General features: G+C 34.2%; 3 protein-coding genes and 1 pseudogene across 3 annotated transcripts; 2 read left to right on the forward strand and 2 right to left on the reverse strand.

Moving 5' to 3' along the window:
- The first annotated feature begins 1707 nt into the window (after window positions 1–1707).
- Window positions 1708–3575, forward strand: LOC143534392 (CENP-B homolog protein 2-like; annotated as a pseudogene).
- Window positions 3576–5286: 1711 nt separating this feature from the next.
- On the forward strand, window positions 5287–10257 carry LOC143534403 (solute carrier family 40 member 3, chloroplastic-like). Its single transcript, XM_077028905.1, has 13 exons — window positions 5287–5432; window positions 5945–6161; window positions 6236–6299; window positions 6370–6494; window positions 6604–6693; window positions 7197–7373; window positions 7481–7555; window positions 8219–8320; window positions 8401–8506; window positions 8584–8730; window positions 9185–9291; window positions 9397–9510; window positions 9940–10257. The coding sequence occupies exons 1-13, from the start codon at window positions 5287–5289 to the stop codon at window positions 10219–10221; spliced, it is 1752 nt and encodes a 583-aa protein (XP_076885020.1). The 3' UTR covers window positions 10222–10257.
- Window positions 10258–12256: 1999 nt separating this feature from the next.
- Window positions 12257–13936, reverse strand: LOC143534393 (UPF0603 protein At1g54780, chloroplastic-like). Its single transcript, XM_077028895.1, has 3 exons — window positions 13423–13936; window positions 13100–13292; window positions 12257–12691 (listed from the first exon to the last, which is right to left on the reverse strand). Exons 1-3 carry the CDS (start codon window positions 13834–13836, stop codon window positions 12444–12446), a joined length of 855 nt encoding a protein of 284 aa, XP_076885010.1. The 5' UTR covers window positions 13837–13936; the 3' UTR covers window positions 12257–12443.
- A 1246-nt stretch (window positions 13937–15182) lies between these two features.
- Window positions 15183–17193, reverse strand: LOC143534404 (uncharacterized). The gene is made up of 5 exons (XM_077028906.1): window positions 17127–17193; window positions 16153–16322; window positions 15937–16023; window positions 15644–15802; window positions 15183–15408 (listed from the first exon to the last, which is right to left on the reverse strand). Exons 1-5 carry the CDS (start codon window positions 17191–17193, stop codon window positions 15322–15324), a joined length of 570 nt encoding a protein of 189 aa, XP_076885021.1. The 3' UTR covers window positions 15183–15321.
- Between the last annotated feature and the right edge of the window lie 763 nt (window positions 17194–17956).

Below are 17956 nucleotides of genomic sequence, written 5' to 3' on the forward strand. Positions count from 1 at the left end.
TAATTCAAATTCTTATTAGACTTTCATGTAAACTTTCAGTATCAACTGAATCACAATATTTATTAGACACGTATCAATTCTCTCTTTGTATTACCAGACTATTTAGGTATTAGAAAGTCATTGCTTCCACCATTGGAGAATACGTCTCCTCATAATCAATCATTGGATCTTTGCAAGTCCTTGTGTGACAAATTTGCCTTATATCACTTAATTGAATTTTTATAACTCACACAAAGGATCCGTTTGTATCTAACACATTTTACAACTTTAGTTGTATGGAGTGTTGGTCCAAAAAACTTTCCGTTATTTAGAGAATTCAACTCTGCCCTATTTGCGTCTTTCTACTTTGGCCAACCACATTTTTCATAAGCAGATCTTAAATCTTGATCCTCATCATTTTCAAGCGCTATATTATATACAAAATTATAACGACATCGACTTTATTTCGATTCCATATATCTTGTAGACATGATAATATATAATGAGATCTCTTTATTTTCAGGTACCTGGGGTTCTTCCAGAACCATCATGTCTAATGTCTCCTTAAGAGACCTTTTTATTGTGCCTCGACTTGACCATCTTCATTACTTGCTCCAATTTTTGAGGAATTTTGTTTTTAGAACCGATTAGTTTATCACGCCTCACGCGTACGTTAGATTCATTATCAATATGTAATAATATTAATTGGAGCATTAATGGTTCTAAGTATTTAATCATAATATTTAATACCGACATAAATTCCCAACTTCCTTTGTGGTCTCATTTGTGCGTTTGGTGGATTAATTTCAGCATATAACACACACGAAATATTAGATGAGAAATACTTGGTTACTGACCAAAACCAATTGCAATGGGGAGGAAGTATCATAACTTGTTGGCTCGATGTGAATGCATGTAAAATGATAAATACTCAAATAAACATGAACTTTTGCTCTCATGATCATTGTCGTTGCAACCAATTGTAGACTTTTGATGATCGTCTCAACAAAATCAATTCGTCTGTAATAGTGATTTACCAAATAAATATGAAAATCTAGAATATGGTGCTTGCTATCTCATTAGCTAAGCCACAAATCACACAAACTTCATGTTGAGAAATTGATAGCCATTTAGACGATGCATCGATTTTAAAACACTAAATGGTATCATGTTAGGATAATGTGTATCCTTTTCTCATTCCATAACATTTAGGGATTCACACCCTCCTTTAGTTGGTAAATGAATAATTCCCCTTAAGAGCAATATTACATGTATAACTATTGGGAAGAATCTTTTGGTTCTTCAATAAATTCACATCATTGACTCGGTGTGGTCTAACCAGTCATGCCATTAGATAAGCATGATCCATAAACTTCAGGTTTATGATCGTATATGTATTATGTTTTTTTAATACATGACTATATTTATGAGAGAGCATTGTGTCATCTTCTCAAGTGATCATATGATTTCACTTTTATATTGCCATAATTTGTTCTCATATATGATCAACATCTTTGCCACTTCTACTGGTCGATCTCGTTATTCGCATGATCAATACAGTAGAAACTCTATAAAATAATACACTTGGGACCACCAAAATTTATTAATTAAAAGAGTTATTAATTAATCGATAAATTAATAATTATTAATTTGTATATTAATTAATATTTTATAAATTTATAGTAGAATACTTAGTTTACAAACATCTTTCAAGCTTCCACTTAATTATTGTATACAATGCATGTATATCAAATGAACGGCCCAATTTGAAAGAAACCTTCAATCTCCCACCTTATTATGCTTCTTGTGTTCAATGTATCACTTTATAGACATTAAAAATATTTTCTATATAAATACAAGATCAAAATAGGTTAACACAAACAAATCATACACACAACATGGCTTCCCATCTTAAAGGGGTAAAAAAAACAACAATGACAGACGAGATTCGAAGAGCATTATGCAAGCACAACAAGGATAATCCAAGTCTCACTCAAAAGCAATTGCAAGAATGGGTTCATAGTAACTATGGTTTGCAGGTGAGTCAAGCGACAATATCGAATACAGTTAAGCGGTCTTTAGAGTATCTCTCACTTGCTCCCGAAAGAGGCGATGTTAAGCGACACAAACCGGCAAAATTTCCTAACCTAGAAAAATCTCTCTATGAATGGATTCTTCAATATCAAGAACATGTGAATATGACAGGTGAACTAATCATCGAGAAGGCGAAAAAGTTCATGAAAGATATGTATCCAGTGGATACTCTAGACTTTACTTTTTCTATTGGTTAGCTTGGAAAGTTCAAAGCAAGATATGGAATTAAAAATTTTCGGCGTTTTGGAGAGAGTGGATCTGTTGAAATAGAGGGCATGGAGGACAAATTAAAATCCATAAGAGACAAAGTTGATCAGTTTGAAATGAAAGACATCTTTAATATGGATGAAACAAGTTTGTTTTTTTATTATTTTATTTTATATTTTGTACTTTAGTGATGTAATTATTTACATGTTTTGATCTTAAACAGGTTTGTTTTTTAAACTTCAACCGGATCATTCCCTTGCAACAATGCAGCTTAAAGAGAAAAAACAAGACAAGGAAAGACTAACTGTTGCTATTTGCTGTAATGAGGACGGTTCGGAAAAACTTCCTTTATGGATTATTGGGAAATATGCTAAACCAGGGTGCTTCAAGAATGTAAACTTGAACAGTCTGAACTGTGAGTACCGTGCTAACAAACGAGCTTGGATGACTGGTGTGTTATTTGAAGAATATGTTCGCCAACTTGATAAAAAAATGGTTGGAAGAAAAATTCTCTTGATTGTGGATAATTGCCCTGCTCATCCAAAAATTATTGAAGGATTACGAAATGTTGAATTATTTTTTTGCCACCAAACACAACTTCAAAAATTCAACCTTGTGACGCGGGGATCATACGAGCTTTTAAGATGCATTATCGTCGTCGATTTTATAGAAGTCTTTTGGAGGGTTATGAATTAGGGGTTCCAAATCCAGCAAAAATAAATGTATTAGACGCAATGAATCTTGCAATTTCAGCATGGACTATGGATGTTCGTGCAAATACAATTGCGAACTGCTTTCGTCATTGTAAACTTCGATCAACAAATAACATGACTTTTGAGAACTCAGATGAAGGTGCTGAAAGCACTCAAGAACTCCAGAATTTGATCAAAGAGTTGGGTTATCGCAATGCAATGGATGTCGAAGATGTTCTGACTCACCAAGAAGAAAATGTAGTTGCACAGTTATTGACTGATGAATAAATTATTGAAAGCGTTATTGGAATTAATAAAGATGATATCGATGAAGAAGATGATGAAAGTTCTACAATGGAGCCCCCTTCGCGAAACGAAGCTATTAAAGCGGCAATCACATTGAACAATTTCTTGTTGAGCTATGAGAAAACAACACCAGAAGTTCTTACCATGCTAAGGAAAATTAGAGACAAGATTTAAGGGGAAATTGATTTCAACAAAAAAACAAAAGACAATTGAGTCATTTTTCAAGAAACCTTCATAAATCATTCATGTAATATGCTATATATAAGAAATTATTAATTTATATTTTATATGGGGTCTAAAGAAATTATCAAAAATGTATTATCTTATAATTTTAACGAATTATTAATTTAGCACCCTATCCCCGAGTCGGGACCGGCAAAAAATATTATCTTAGAGAGTTTATTAAATAATCGAGTATTAATTTATCGAGTTTCTACTGTATCTTTGCCACTTATGGTGGTCAATCTCATTATTCACATGACTATCATTACAGTTTCCTCAATCATGTTCGTGATCATGATATATACAATGATTGGTTTTATAGTCTCGTTCACTTCAACGAATGGATTAGAACCAAACAAATTTCAAGGTTCATTATTTCCTCGAATACATGTATGAAGTCGCTTTAAACCTTCATGCTCATATAATAATGTCACTACTTAAAGAACATATTTGAGGTACGGAAGATAATCTTTCTACTCACATAATATAAATTGAGAAATAATTACATGATCGACTTATGTGAGATTTATTGGTCTTAAATCATACGGCCATCTATAAATGAATAATGAGATATGCAAAGTATAACACTTCTGGTGTTATATCTAGGTATATTTATACTCCTTCACTAGAGAGATAATAAACATAACTTTGGTTGTTCCATTCAACATTATGTATATAAATACAATGTACACATAAAGTCAAATTACATACTTATGATATTATAACATGTCACAATATAAAACGAGTTATAAAAAAAAATTTTGCAAATAAGTTCTTTTTCATCCGGTGCAAGAAAATATATATGGTTTGTATACAATCATATCAAATATAACCAATCATAACTATATCACACGTACAAATAACTTGTAGCTTATTTTAAAATTTAAACAAATATCTCCATGTCTCAAGTTTACATTAGATCTTAATAAATAAAATAATATTATTTATTACTTGTGAATAAATTATATACTTTTCTCAATGATCATAATGTTATCGTTTCTTTCGCTTATTATATGGAAAAAAATTCTCTTCAGAATATGGATATAAATAATAGAGTTAAGTGTCATTTTGGTATATGTGGTTTGATCAACTATGCAACTTTAGTACTTATACTTTCTTTTATGCAAATGACTACCCCAGTTTTAAAAAACTTGCATTTTTAGTACTTTTTTTAACTCCGTCTATTTTATCAGTTACGTCAAGGGTACTTTGGTAATTTTGTAATTTTCTTAATTTTTTCTTTTCTTTTAAATGTCTTCCCCCCTTTTAAATGCCGGCGACATTCAACCCCACCGGAAGTCCACTGCCGGAAACTACTTCAGCTCGTCAGCGAACGCACCAGGTTTGTCGGAAATGTTCGTGAACCCCGTCGTCATCGCTTCGTACTGAACCATCATAAGCCTAATTCGTCGCTTGAAAAAAAAGTCTAATCTACATTAGATATTCCTAACCACAATAAAATATATTTATAACACAAAATTTAAAATCTAAGTGGGAATATTAATATATTATTTGGGTGACGTGGAGGTAGGGGAGAATCCTGGCGAATAAGATAACACGTCATAGTTGGAGGATTTTGGTTTCCATCCATCCGCCATTAAATCCACAACTAGTAGTAGTGCTTTAGATTGGGATAAGATTAGATTGGTTCATCATCTCTCCCTGTGGACTGCAATTACGACGTACGGAAGCATATCATCAGTTAATGCAGCTGCATGAGTAGTCATATTATTCTACTCAGAACGAAGAGCTGCTTCAACGCCAAAGCAGTGTGTTTAATTCAGTCATGGCGGTGGTGTTATTTGTTTCTCCAACGACCAGATTATCTTCAATTAAGATGTTTACGTCTCTGTCTCGTCGTCAATTCCATTATTACAGTGGCCCGTCTACCGCATTACCTTCGCAATTCATCCCACGGTGCCCTAATCTAAGGTAATTCATGATTTTCATTTATTTGAGTAAATCTATTATATTAGGGTTATGTAACTTTTTCTGTGGATTATTTGTAATTATGTTATGTTACGGAATAATTAAGCTAATTGCTTAGAATGTAATTAGGCAAATATAAAGTAGCATTTGATTCTTTCTTACATAATCAAATAGCACGTGAACCGCCAGTATCATATAGATTTGAAGTTTAAAAAAAGATTATAACTTTTAGTATATATGAAATGCTATAAAATAAAAACAGTTTTCAGAATTTAGTTAAACAGGTAAATAAATTTCGTTGTTAGTTGGACTACAAAATTGAAGTTGTAGTCTAACTAATTTATGGTTTTTGTAATCAATATTATTCGGTTACTTTTTTTGTAATTAGTTACATAATTTGCATGTGTGTGTAAAAGATAACTAACGTAGTAAAATTCGTTAAAGACACTTTTGATGTTCTCCTCAATTGTATTATAATACAGTGCAGATAAGTAGAATGTGTATAACAAATCAAGTTTCTGCAGGTTGAACAAGTTGTATACAACAAGATGCTCTATGATTAACACTGAGGTGTTAGACACCGTTGTAACTGAAGAAGTAGATCATGATTCTTCACCACACACGTCAAGTTGTTTAGTTCCAATCACTCATATTAATCCTGAAATCCACGACACCGAATCAACAAACTTACTGGTGGAAGGGACTGTAGACATGATTTTGACAACATTACCGGTACATGTTTATTACCTTCCAAATTTTTGTCTATTTTCATTTCAAATATTAAATTTGTTCATTTCCGTCTTCAGATTCTTTCAGAGGAGGAACAAGATGTGATTGCTGCAACGCCTGCACATCCAGCAGGCCTATATGGTAAGTAATAAACTAATAATATGCTCATATGTTCTTGTTACTAATGTAAGGTTTATTATGTTATTATCAGCATTATATGCAAGTTGTCTAGCTGGAAACATGGTTGAACATTTATGGAACTTTGCCTGGCCTGCTGCTATTGCATTGCTTCATCCGAGCCTTCTTCCAGTTGCGGTTATGGGTTTCTGCACCAAGGTTTTATTTACCCATATGAGTTGTGCTGAATATATATTATTAGTTTATTAGTATTCGGGTTTAGTTGTGTTTATCCATGGCCCCCTAACTTCTCTCTCTTTTGCAACAGCTTGCAGTTATTGCTGGAGGACCGTTAGTTGGCAAACTTATGGACCTTTTTCCCCGTGTACCTGTTTACAATTTTCTGACTACTGTTCAGGTTAGTTCTTAATTAACTGAAGATAAAGGTGGCAAAACGGACGGGTTGGGTAATAGGTTCAGGTCAAAAGGGGTGATTTTTGTATTTGACGGGTTTTCTCGAAACACTTTTATGTTTTTTTTTTTGTTTACTTTCTTATAAATAATTAGTGACTAGGGTTGGGTAGGGGTGTGTATGAACGGAAACATAAAACCAAACCATCAGTTTTTGTTTGAATTCTGTTATTTCGATTCAATCATTTTGGTTTTTTTCAGTTACGGGTTGGTTTTTACAGCATTAAATCTAAATTTATGAATTATACAACTCTTAAGAGGTTTTCTGTTTTGAAACTACATTTCCTTACTAGCAATCTTTTTCATTTACCTATTTTACCCATTGCAAATAGAGCATAACCCAAATCGACCAAATTATAAGCAAACAGGTCAAAACTGCCACCTCTAACATCTGGTTATGTCTTGCCCGAATTTACTTGCAAAGTTGTAATACCTGTTTGAGTGCATCAGGCGTCGGCACAACTGTTATCAGCTGGGATGATAATTCAAGCACACATGGCACATGCCTCACTTGAAACCTCAGTGCTCGCGCGTCCCTGGTTTATAATATTAGTATTAGCCGGGGCTGTAGAAGGACTATGTGGACTTGCCCTCGGTGTTGCAGTCGAACGTGATTGGGTTGTTCTGGTTAGTATTATTATTGCTATTGCTATTGTTTACCTTTAAATAGTCAGTCCCAAGCAACTGTTAATGAAACTTATTGTCTCCAAAATAATGTTAAATTTTGTGTTCAGTTAGCAGGAACAAACCGACCAATTGCTCTTGCTCAAGCGAATGCTATTCTGAGTCGTATTGATCTCCTATGTGAGGTGATTCTACCTCCCACATGTAGGCTTGTAAACGAACATGAACCGAGCATGTTCATGCTCGTTCGTTAAACTTTAACCGAACAAATGATCGAACAAGAACAGCAAAACAAATGGAGTTTTCTTTTTCGTGTTCGTTTGTTAAGAAAATGAACATGTTTGTGTTCGCTAACATCCGTTTGTAAAAACTATAAACGTACGAATATAACTGAGCATAGATGAACAAATATAACTGAGTTTAAACCAGCTAAAAGTAATGTGAAGAACAATGTAATGGGCCTAAAAAGTTATTAAAACATACTAAGTTGTAATGGGCCAAAATATTATTAATGAACGTGAGCGAGTAAACGTAAACTAATGAACATAATCTAACGTTCACGAACATAAATGAACGAACGAGACATGTGCTCATGTTCGTTCGTTTAACTAAATGAATAAATTTTTTTATTCATGTTCGTACGTTTATTAAGTAAATGACCTTCACGCTGCACGGTTTACGAACTGTTCACTGAACATTTGGTTTGTTTACAGGCCTACCCATATGCATAATTGGTGTACATTTCACTTAATAACTTGAACAACTTGTATATTATATGCATTACTAATTGATGCATTTTTTAAAAGTAGTTAATTAATAAATTCTTATCAACTTTACCCTAATTTCAGATTGCTGGAGCATCACTGTTTGGAATTCTTTTATCTAAATATGAAACCATAACATGTTTGAAGCTTGCTGCTGCTTTAATGATGTGGGCATTGCCTGCTGTGGTAATGAAGTTGATTTTTAGGTTTATAAATATCGCATAGTGTGCACTTATATTGGAATAACACGTATTATTATTAACTAGATTGGTCTCACGTGGTTGACCAACAAGCTTTCGTGCGGTGTTCTTGACCGTGCTAAATGTCCACAAACGGGATCCAAGGAACCTGTGCCACAAGTTGATAAATTAGGTTAGCGAGTTGCTAATATGTTTAATGTTGTTTTTGCTTTTGTTTTTGTTACTAATGTTGTGGTTTTTGGTGATCAGTGGAGATTAGTGTGGCTGCTATTAAACAAGGGTGGGATGAATATCTGCAGCAGCCGGTTCTTCCTGCTAGCATAGCTTATGTACTTTTATGCTTTAATGTCGTTCTTGCCCCTGGCGGTTTAATGACTGCATTCCTCACACAGCATGGTATGGTTATTTCCAACATGAAACACGACCGAACATGACACGGAAAATCTGGTTTCAGGTCGATTTGCTTAATTAAGCAAGCCGTGTTTCGCCTGTTTAGCCCGTTTAGTTGAACAGGTCGGCCTGCCAATCTGTTTAGTTAAGCGGGTCGACTCACTAACTAGCTTATGGCTCGTTTAACCCTTACAACCCACCAACCCGATTAACATGTTTACAACTTTATGATTACCCGTTTGACACGTTTAAGTAACTAAGTTACGGGCCGAGCCACTAACATGTATATGACCCCGTTTAACCTAGTTTTTACAACCCACCAACCTGATTAACAAGTTTAAAAGTTGATGATTACCCACCAACCCACTTGGCACGTTTAGATGAATATGCTAAGCGGGTCGTGTTGGGTCATTATTTGTCGGTTTAATGTTTAGGATATGGTTTTCTTAATCTTTTTCAGGTTTAAGCCCATCTCTTATCGGAGGGTTTAGTTGCTTATGTGCTTTTATGGGTGTTGGAGCAACATTCATGTCTGCCAAAATGGTCAAGCAACTTGGCATTTTAAAGGTAAGCTTTAATTACAAAACCTATTTTTGTAGCAACAGCAATTAACTTCATTAATAAAGCGATTTAGTTAAAAACATCAAAGTTGTAATTGACTTGTCGTTGCAGGCTGGAGCAGCTGGACTCATATTGCAAGCTTCATTTCTTACAATGGCGGTTGGTGTGTATTGGAGTGGGGCCCTTTCAAAGCAGACCGCACTTTTATTCTTCCTCGGTTTTATTGTAAGTCGTTTATTGATATATGAAAATTTTATGTGGTCAAAAGAACAAATCAGAGGATTGGGTAAAAGGGGTCAAAACAAACTGAGTTGACATGCACACACTGTTTTTTGTATATTTTCTTTAATATCAAACTGATAATTTAACATTCAATATGATTTATGAGCCAGTTTTATAGTTTTATAAGTTGTTTATCCAGATTTCCTAAGCAAAACAATTTAGGAGGCTGCAAACACTTCGTTAATCGTTATACCTTTATAACAGTTGACCTGTTAAACATGTTGCATTTCAACATTTAACTAAACAAATATTTTTATACATGAGTTTGACAATTTAGGAGGCTGCAAACGCTTTGTTATACTTTTATTAAAAGTTGACCCGTTTGACCTGTTACATTTCAACATTTAACTAAACAAATATTTCTATATGCAGGTGTTATCAAGATTGGGACACATGTCGTACTCGGTGGTTGGAGCACAGATTCTACAAACCGGGATCCCGGCTTCCAAAGCGAATCTTATTGGGGCCACAGAGATGTCAGTCGCCAGTTTAGCAGAGTCAATACTATTGGGTGGTGTTATAATCGCAAATGACGTATCACATTTTGGATTTTTGTCAATGCTTTCACTTTTATCGGTTGTGACCGCGGCATGGTTGTTCTGCCAGTGGTTAGCCAAGCCTACAGATGTACAAACAAGTCTTTTTTCTTTATGACCTCAAATTCAATATTGTTCAAGTGTAAGTATTATTCATTGGATATTTAATTTAGAAAAAGATAATTTCAGCATGTTAGATTATTTCTTGAGAACTACTTTTTAGAATGTTTCTCCATTTATAATCTTAACGCTTACACCAAAGGCCAGTGTCTCATAATTTTTCTTACGCAATTATCTCTCTGCTTACCTTTTTCTTTTATTTTATCAACCAATTAGAAAAAAACACCTCATCCCACTACTTTCATTTATGTTTTTTTTTAATAATATCTTAATCATTATGATTATTAAAATCATTGAAGTCTTTTTATGTGGGATGTTTTTCACCTATGTTATAATAACGTGATGAGACATTTTTCTCTTTTTTGATCTACCACCACGGATGACCTAAAGCCTTGGATTATATTGTTCCTATCAAGAAATGGAGATGATTTGGACGTGAGAGAAGGTAAAAGAGGAGTGAAAATTTTGTGATTACGGGTGCATATTTGAGGAGAGAATTTTTTTTGAGTAGTGGGCATTAAATGAAGAGAGAGGAAGTTAAAAGAGAGGAAGTAGTGGGCTGAAGTGGCAAAATTTTTTGTAAGAATTTTTTATCTTTCATTGGAGATGATCTTATATATTAATCTTAGTTTTCTAAAACTTGGAATTTAATGGATTGTAATATTTTGGTTCTTGATTTAGTATAAGATTATTTATGATTTAACGTGTGTAAGAATTGTTATACTTAGATGACTCGTCATTCCATTCCGGGGTGAAGTGTTACATGCTTCAAGAGCACATAGGTCATTAGTTATATAAAGACGTATGACTCGATTCTAGTATATTATGTTATAACATTTGTAGTTATGGCGTTAGTGGATAACATCCATAGTTTTGGGACCAATTTTTTACGTTATGTTTAAATCAAATACAATATATTCTAATCCTCAGGTAGCCTCTTGCCATGATCCTTTGATGGTTTGCTACCTAAAGCATTACATCACCAACGCTTAGCGAAAAGGCTAAGTGGGATATATGGAGGGATATGTTCCCTAAAGAATAAAACATCGTATATTGCTCCTAGATCAACCAAGCAACATAGTCGTCCTGCATATAAAATGCCTTAGATTTTAGTGACACCTAATTCTAAACCGAGTTGTTTGTGTGTTTTAGAATCCGAATGGGTTGCATGTTTTGTTCCCTTGACATGTTTATTCTAATATTCTTGCAAGCCTTGCAATCCTTGTTTGAAGTGGCCAGGCAGCCCAGCCCAGGCTTGTCACGCTTCAAACAAACTAGTTTTTGATTCTGGTTAGATGCTTCGTTGGTTTGCTTAAACTTCTGCTTAATATAATTGTTTTTACCCTTAAAAATGGCCATCATTGTCAACCATGTTCGCAAAGGATGCTCTAGCCGCATTCTTCTCCTGGGACTTGTCACCAAATGAGTCAAAGAAAGTTCTTCGCTTTTATTTTTTTTAATGTGTGCTTTAAATCTTTCCTAGATGGGATCCTTTTGTCAACCAAATTCATCCATTTTCATATTGACTTGAACAAAATGCCCTAAGATATGTAAGCATGACCTCCGCTAGGGGTGTTGCCCTTTAAACCTCCTCGATACACCGCCAGAACCTCACCAGGGTTGGACGGTGCCCCTTTGGAACCCCTTATGGTATTGGGATCACTTAGAACCCTTAAGGTTCCATGATCACAAACTTATAATAGACTTGATCTAGTTTGTACTCCACACATCTTAACCGAGTCAATGATTATTCCAATTTCCTGGACTAAACCAAATGCAATCATATGCATATGATATCAATGACAACAAGATCAAACACTCTTTTGCTTGTACATTTGAATTTTGCACCTTTGAACAGCCGAAGCCGTTTTATTATGATGATTAATAAATATGTTCAATATCATCAAATTAGCTAAAGGATTTCTGTAAATATATTTTAATAAATTTTGGGAGATCTTAACCTATCAATTTGACCCATTTCATATAACTTACTTTTTCAGTTTTAACTCGTTTCGCCTGCTCAAGAAAAATACAACTCAAATCGACTGTATACAAACAAACAAGTTCAAATTATTACATCTACATATTAGTCGTATGAACCCACACAATTTCAAAAGCCGAATGAATACTAACACAGTATCCCTCAACCAGAAACTAAACGGATCCACATTTGAACTTTAAACTTTTAATTACATCGCCGGTGACAGGTACAAGACACAACTACTTTCTGGAGACATAGGCATAGTATTGCGCCATGGGAACAACGAAAGCAATAACCAACAAACCTCCAACAACAATTGTAAACTGGTCTCGTTTCTCAGCCGTCTCTTCCTTAGTTTTGAAGTTGGATTCCCTTTTGTTTTCTTTAGCTTGCGGGCCCCCAGGATCCGGAAGCCCATCTATCGCTGCAGCTAGACGTTTAGCACTGCTATAAATTGCTTCATTATACTTCTCATCCGTTGCCAACACTACAAAACGCACAAATATCATAAACATTGAGGATATGCAAGTTATACAAATAAGCATCATATTGCATGTTAATTATAATTAGGGTTTCTTATCACTAGTTTATTATTAGGATTTATTTGTCTTTAGCTCACTGGCCCGTTATAGGTTTGCCTAGGGTTTCTCTTTTGTTTCCTGTGAATACAACATTCAGATAGTACTATCTGAATGTTGTATTTACAAAGGTATACGGGAAACAAGCCATAAACCCTTGACAAACGTATAACGGGCTCGTGGGTTAAATGCAAATAAATTCTAATAATAAGCTAGTGATAATAATCCCTAATTATAATTAACATTCCAAAACACACAAATAGATAAATGTTTCATTATTAATTTATCTCATAAAAAAGGAAATGTTAGATGGTTACCGGGAAGGTTCTGGGATACAACGGCATCAAGAACCGTATCACCAACGGCCTGAATAAATTCAGGGCCTCCGGTGACTGCACCCTCTTTCTGACTGGTCACAAGTACCACTATTCCTTTATTATTTCCCTCTTCGAGTGTCGGGTACCATCGTTCCAACACTTGATCAGCATACTCAAATGCATCAGCTTTGCTCTGCAATGATCAAATTATAAAACAACAGTTAAATTCATTTTTCATTCGATTTTAAATTCATAAATGCATCAAAATACAAACACTGAATAAATAAGAGTGACATTTAATCGAACATTTGGCGTGCACTAACCGTGAGCTTCCGAACAGTCACGAAATTGATCCGAATTTTCTTCCGGTACTCCAAATCCGACAACAAGTTCTTCAAATCAGCTCGGGTGACCCGGCTAAGCACACCAGCATCATCCACCACATAAGTATCTTTGGGAGGACCATCATTAAGCACATCAAATTCAGAAGCAAATGCAGACCCAGTAGCCAAAACTGGAGTAAAATTAAGCGCCAATGAGATAGCTAAAGCAGCTAACCCATGTTGCACATGTGAAACCCAAGTTGGGTTGTTGGTAAATGTTGAAAAAGATTTAAAAATTGAATCTTTTTTCTTGAGTTTGCAAGAAATTGATTTGGGGTTTGATTTGGGTTGTTGGAGAGAGGATTTGAGGTTGAAAAGAGAAGAGAAAGAGTGTGGAGCTAAAATGGTTTCCATTTGGAAAGATTATTTGATGAGCATATGGACGTTGTTGTTGTTCTAGTCATGTAATGGTTTTGGTGTATGAAGTGGAATGATATTATGAGTGGTTTGGATTTGTTTGCTATGGATTGGTTTGTTGTGAGTTTTATGATTTTCTGGATAACGTCTTGTCTATTATATATTATTATATATAGAAATAGAAACAGAATTTTGCAATTATGTCCCTATACTATGACTTAATTTACGTTTGACTAAAGATAACGGACACTCTTGTAGTTAAACTTCTTTGATATGCTCGTTTATGATCGGGTAAAATTACTCATTGTGATGGTCATTACTCGAAAGTCGATCATAGACTACTCACCTTGTAACCCGATCTAAAATATCAAATACTCTATGGCACTTAAAATTATTGTATATTGTAATACTTTTCAGTTTTTTTACGTCTTCAACATGCTATTTATTAATATTTTTTTTAAGATTATATAATATTATATGTTTGATTTTGATTCGAGTAAGCAACTATGGGTAGTCAGACATGTGTCACCTGATGCCACACAGTCCCAAGCAAAGTCGGGATTGGATTTTCTATCAAACGCTTGCCTGAGTTAAGTTTAAATAACTTAACTTGTATGCTTAAAAAAATACTAGTTTTGTGCGGCGGTACAGTAACGTGCATTTGGTTGAAAGTTAAACGTTCAAAGTTTGGCATGCAAATCTCCTGTCTAATTACCAACCCACCCTCCTTCATGGATTGACAAATGTTGTCCCAAGCAATCCAATGGTGCCTCTGCTCACCATTGGAATCCCTTTTAAAATTAGTATTAAATACTCAATCCTTTAAACTTAGCATTAAATTGAATATTATCCGTTTACTATGTGATTACAACTCGTTTACCAAACGAGCTTGTTTTCAACTCATCTTTGTGTTACGTTTACCAAACGAGCACAAACTACTAACAATTTAAATTAATAATATTCATAATCATTTTTTTTAATGTACATAACAGATTTTAACACCATATAAGTTTCTTTGTTCACCTTTTAAAATAACGATGTGGACCTAGTTAAACCAAAGTCGACTTTGGTCACAAGCTGTTTTGATTTGCACCAAATTGATATTTTTAAAAAGGCACGTTTTAACCTGAACCCGTTTTGGCCTGTCACCTGAACCGCCCCAGTTGTTTTGTCAAGCTTAGTCATCTGTCAGAAGGCTATATGCATGTCCAATCAAAAGTAATTCAAAACTAACCTGCATAGCTGGCTTCAAGAAGCCCCTAAACATAAGACGATGCTCTACTTTTCACTTCTTTGTCTACATTTATATTATCTTTCTGAAAAAGTATCTACACTTATTTTATATATAAATAAAATTTTAATAGTCATTGACAGCATAAAGATAGTTTGCAGGCACGTTGTCGTATATAACATTTTGATTGTGTAATCATGATTTACTAAACTATGGTAGTACCCGACAAGGATAGCACAAATCGCACTTAACTAATCACTGCTCGCTATACGCTTTTCTTCCTCAACTTGTTCAAGCAACGCTTCTAGTTCTGCTTCACTAAGACCCTCCAACCGTTTCTGCATTCAAAACATAATTACACAAACTTCAAATTACATAACACCAATAACAGAAATCAATGAAAATAGCTCTCATATATCATTATGTAAAGATAATGAAAAGCTGTATCTCTATTTTATACATTACTTATCAAAAGTTGTTAGTTTTCCATGTACAAATGAAACATAAAAGCTCAAATAACGTTATAATAAAATGAAGCATTTACTAGTTACTATTGGAAAACAGAAATCAAACCTCCATAACTTTCATTTCATAGTCACGTAACTGTTGCGCATATGTCATTTCCTTGTTTGAGACACGGAAAATATAAGTTGAAATCCATCCAACTGTAAGGCCTAACACCAACACTAACTGGACCACATTCCCAGCTTGTAGAGGATCAACTCCAAGATACTGCGAAACATCAACACATACATCATGTCAACAACTCAATTAGAACACAAGCTTCTTGTTTATATTTAATACTCATATTACAAAAATAATGCAACCACTAAAATGTTCGCTTTCAAAACTGCTAAAAGGGATACCTCTAATCCACTTTTTAGACCAATGCCGAGAAATGTAACTCCAAGTCCAATAAGTATAACATCTTTTCGATTATACCCAAATGGAACCTGCAAGCATCAAGCCATAAACGAGCTCATAAAACGCAATACAGAAATATACAACATAAAAGAAGTAAAGAATGACAAAGTTATTAAGATGTATATGCACGAGGTAACTAAAGGAAGAGTGTAACTTGCCTTGGTTTTGTTAGATGACTCTTCCGTGGGCCCATCAGAGCTTGAGGAATTGCTGCATCTGGGAGCTATGGATATCGTCTTCTTTGATATGAATCCATGACATTCTTTTGTTGAATAAGCAGGATTTCTGGTTGTTGAAAACTTATAAAAACGAACTCTTTCTGCATGTAGAAGAAATGAAGGACAATTAAAATTGTTTTAGACTGCAGTAGCCAAAACGAGAATGAAACCTAACATAACAAGCATATTCCATATCTAATAAAACTTTGCGTGTATGCACACTTGTGTTTAAACATGGATTAAAAAGAATTACTGAAATGAAGTTCTAGTATACTAAAGCAGTGGCAATAGTTTTTAAAAGAGTTTCAATAATGTTTCTTTTTGTTATATCAACTGAACAATGAATATGGAACTCAAGAGTGTCAACCTTTGCAGGTAAGGTAGAGGTTTTGTTACTGATCTATTACCAAAACTTTCAAATTTTCAACTTGTACAAGACAGTTAGAGACTTACAGGATACAAAGAGCATTTAAGCCACATATAATAACATTATTAGCCAAGTCTAAATCTCCCTTATTTCCAAAGCAAATCCTCTTTTTCTATTTTGCTTAATTCCTAAACACTTGCTATATAAAGTTCCATAATTAGAAATTATGAAAAAATCAGTCACCAATAACAACAGACAGTCAGTCAGTCAATCCACTCTGATAAAAGAGTAGATAAAAATACTACTCTACCCTATATGCGTTATCAATCTATTACTAATCTTGATACTGGTGAGTTCAATTTCACATGTACAAAATGAACCCAAGAAACTTAAGATAAAGGTGAGCCAAAACTAAGTGATATTACCAATTCCAAATCACACAAATTGCAAGATGTAACCAGGCTTTCAGTTTAAATCAAATCATTCATGAATATACGATCTTAAATTAAATTAAACCCTAGTTGAATGAAATGACAGAAAAAGAAACCTTTAGACGGAAGTTGAATAGGTGCTGATAGCTTTGGGTGCAAGAGAGGAAGAGCTGCAATCGCCATGAATGCTGACCACACTTCACCACACCTCACAAAATAATAATAATAATAATAATAATAATAATAATAATAATAATAAAAAATAAATAAATATCATCATCCTATTCCTATTCCTATTCCTACCTATGCGGTTTTTCACATTTAACCCATCAATTTGTACTTTCTTACCTCTTGCCCCATATAACTTGGAAAGATTATCATTTCTAGTCTCTTAATATACAAGTGAACGGGTTCATGGATGGAGTCCCGTCGCCCACTCCACGTCTCCTCGGCGTGAACAAATTAGCGGGTCGTGTCTTAATTATATGCGCCTAACAATATGTTAAGGAACTTGTAGTTCTAGTTTGCATATGTTAAAGATGTGTGTTAGGTTATGGGCAGAATTGCAAGTTTCATAGAGTGTTATTGTATTTGAGTTGGGAAGCTCTATCTTAATATAGAGTTATTATTGTTGAAGAGATTACACTGTCTTGACATGGTGAACCACTAAAGAATTGTAATGCGTGATCTTGATATAGCTTGTTGACAAAGATGATCACTTCTTTTAAAGAGTAAAATGTGTAATTGTTGATCGCTACAATTTAGGGAGACGTCTAGTGAAGAAAACTCTCGATCAAGTAAATGCTTAGAGTGTATTAGTGAACATTCATTTGAACCATTGTAAATCGGTTGTGCTATCTCTATCCCTTAAACCCTTTACGTATTACATCCACTATTATTGTTGTAAAAAGAGTTTAACAAAGTCATTAGCATTCTTAAAACAAGT

Source organism: Bidens hawaiensis, unplaced genomic scaffold (assembly GCF_021521415.1).
Source record: "Bidens hawaiensis isolate Kalapana, Puna unplaced genomic scaffold, B.hawaiensis_p1.1 tig00010163_1, whole genome shotgun sequence".
NCBI classification, from domain to species: domain Eukaryota; kingdom Viridiplantae; phylum Streptophyta; class Magnoliopsida; order Asterales; family Asteraceae; genus Bidens; species Bidens hawaiensis.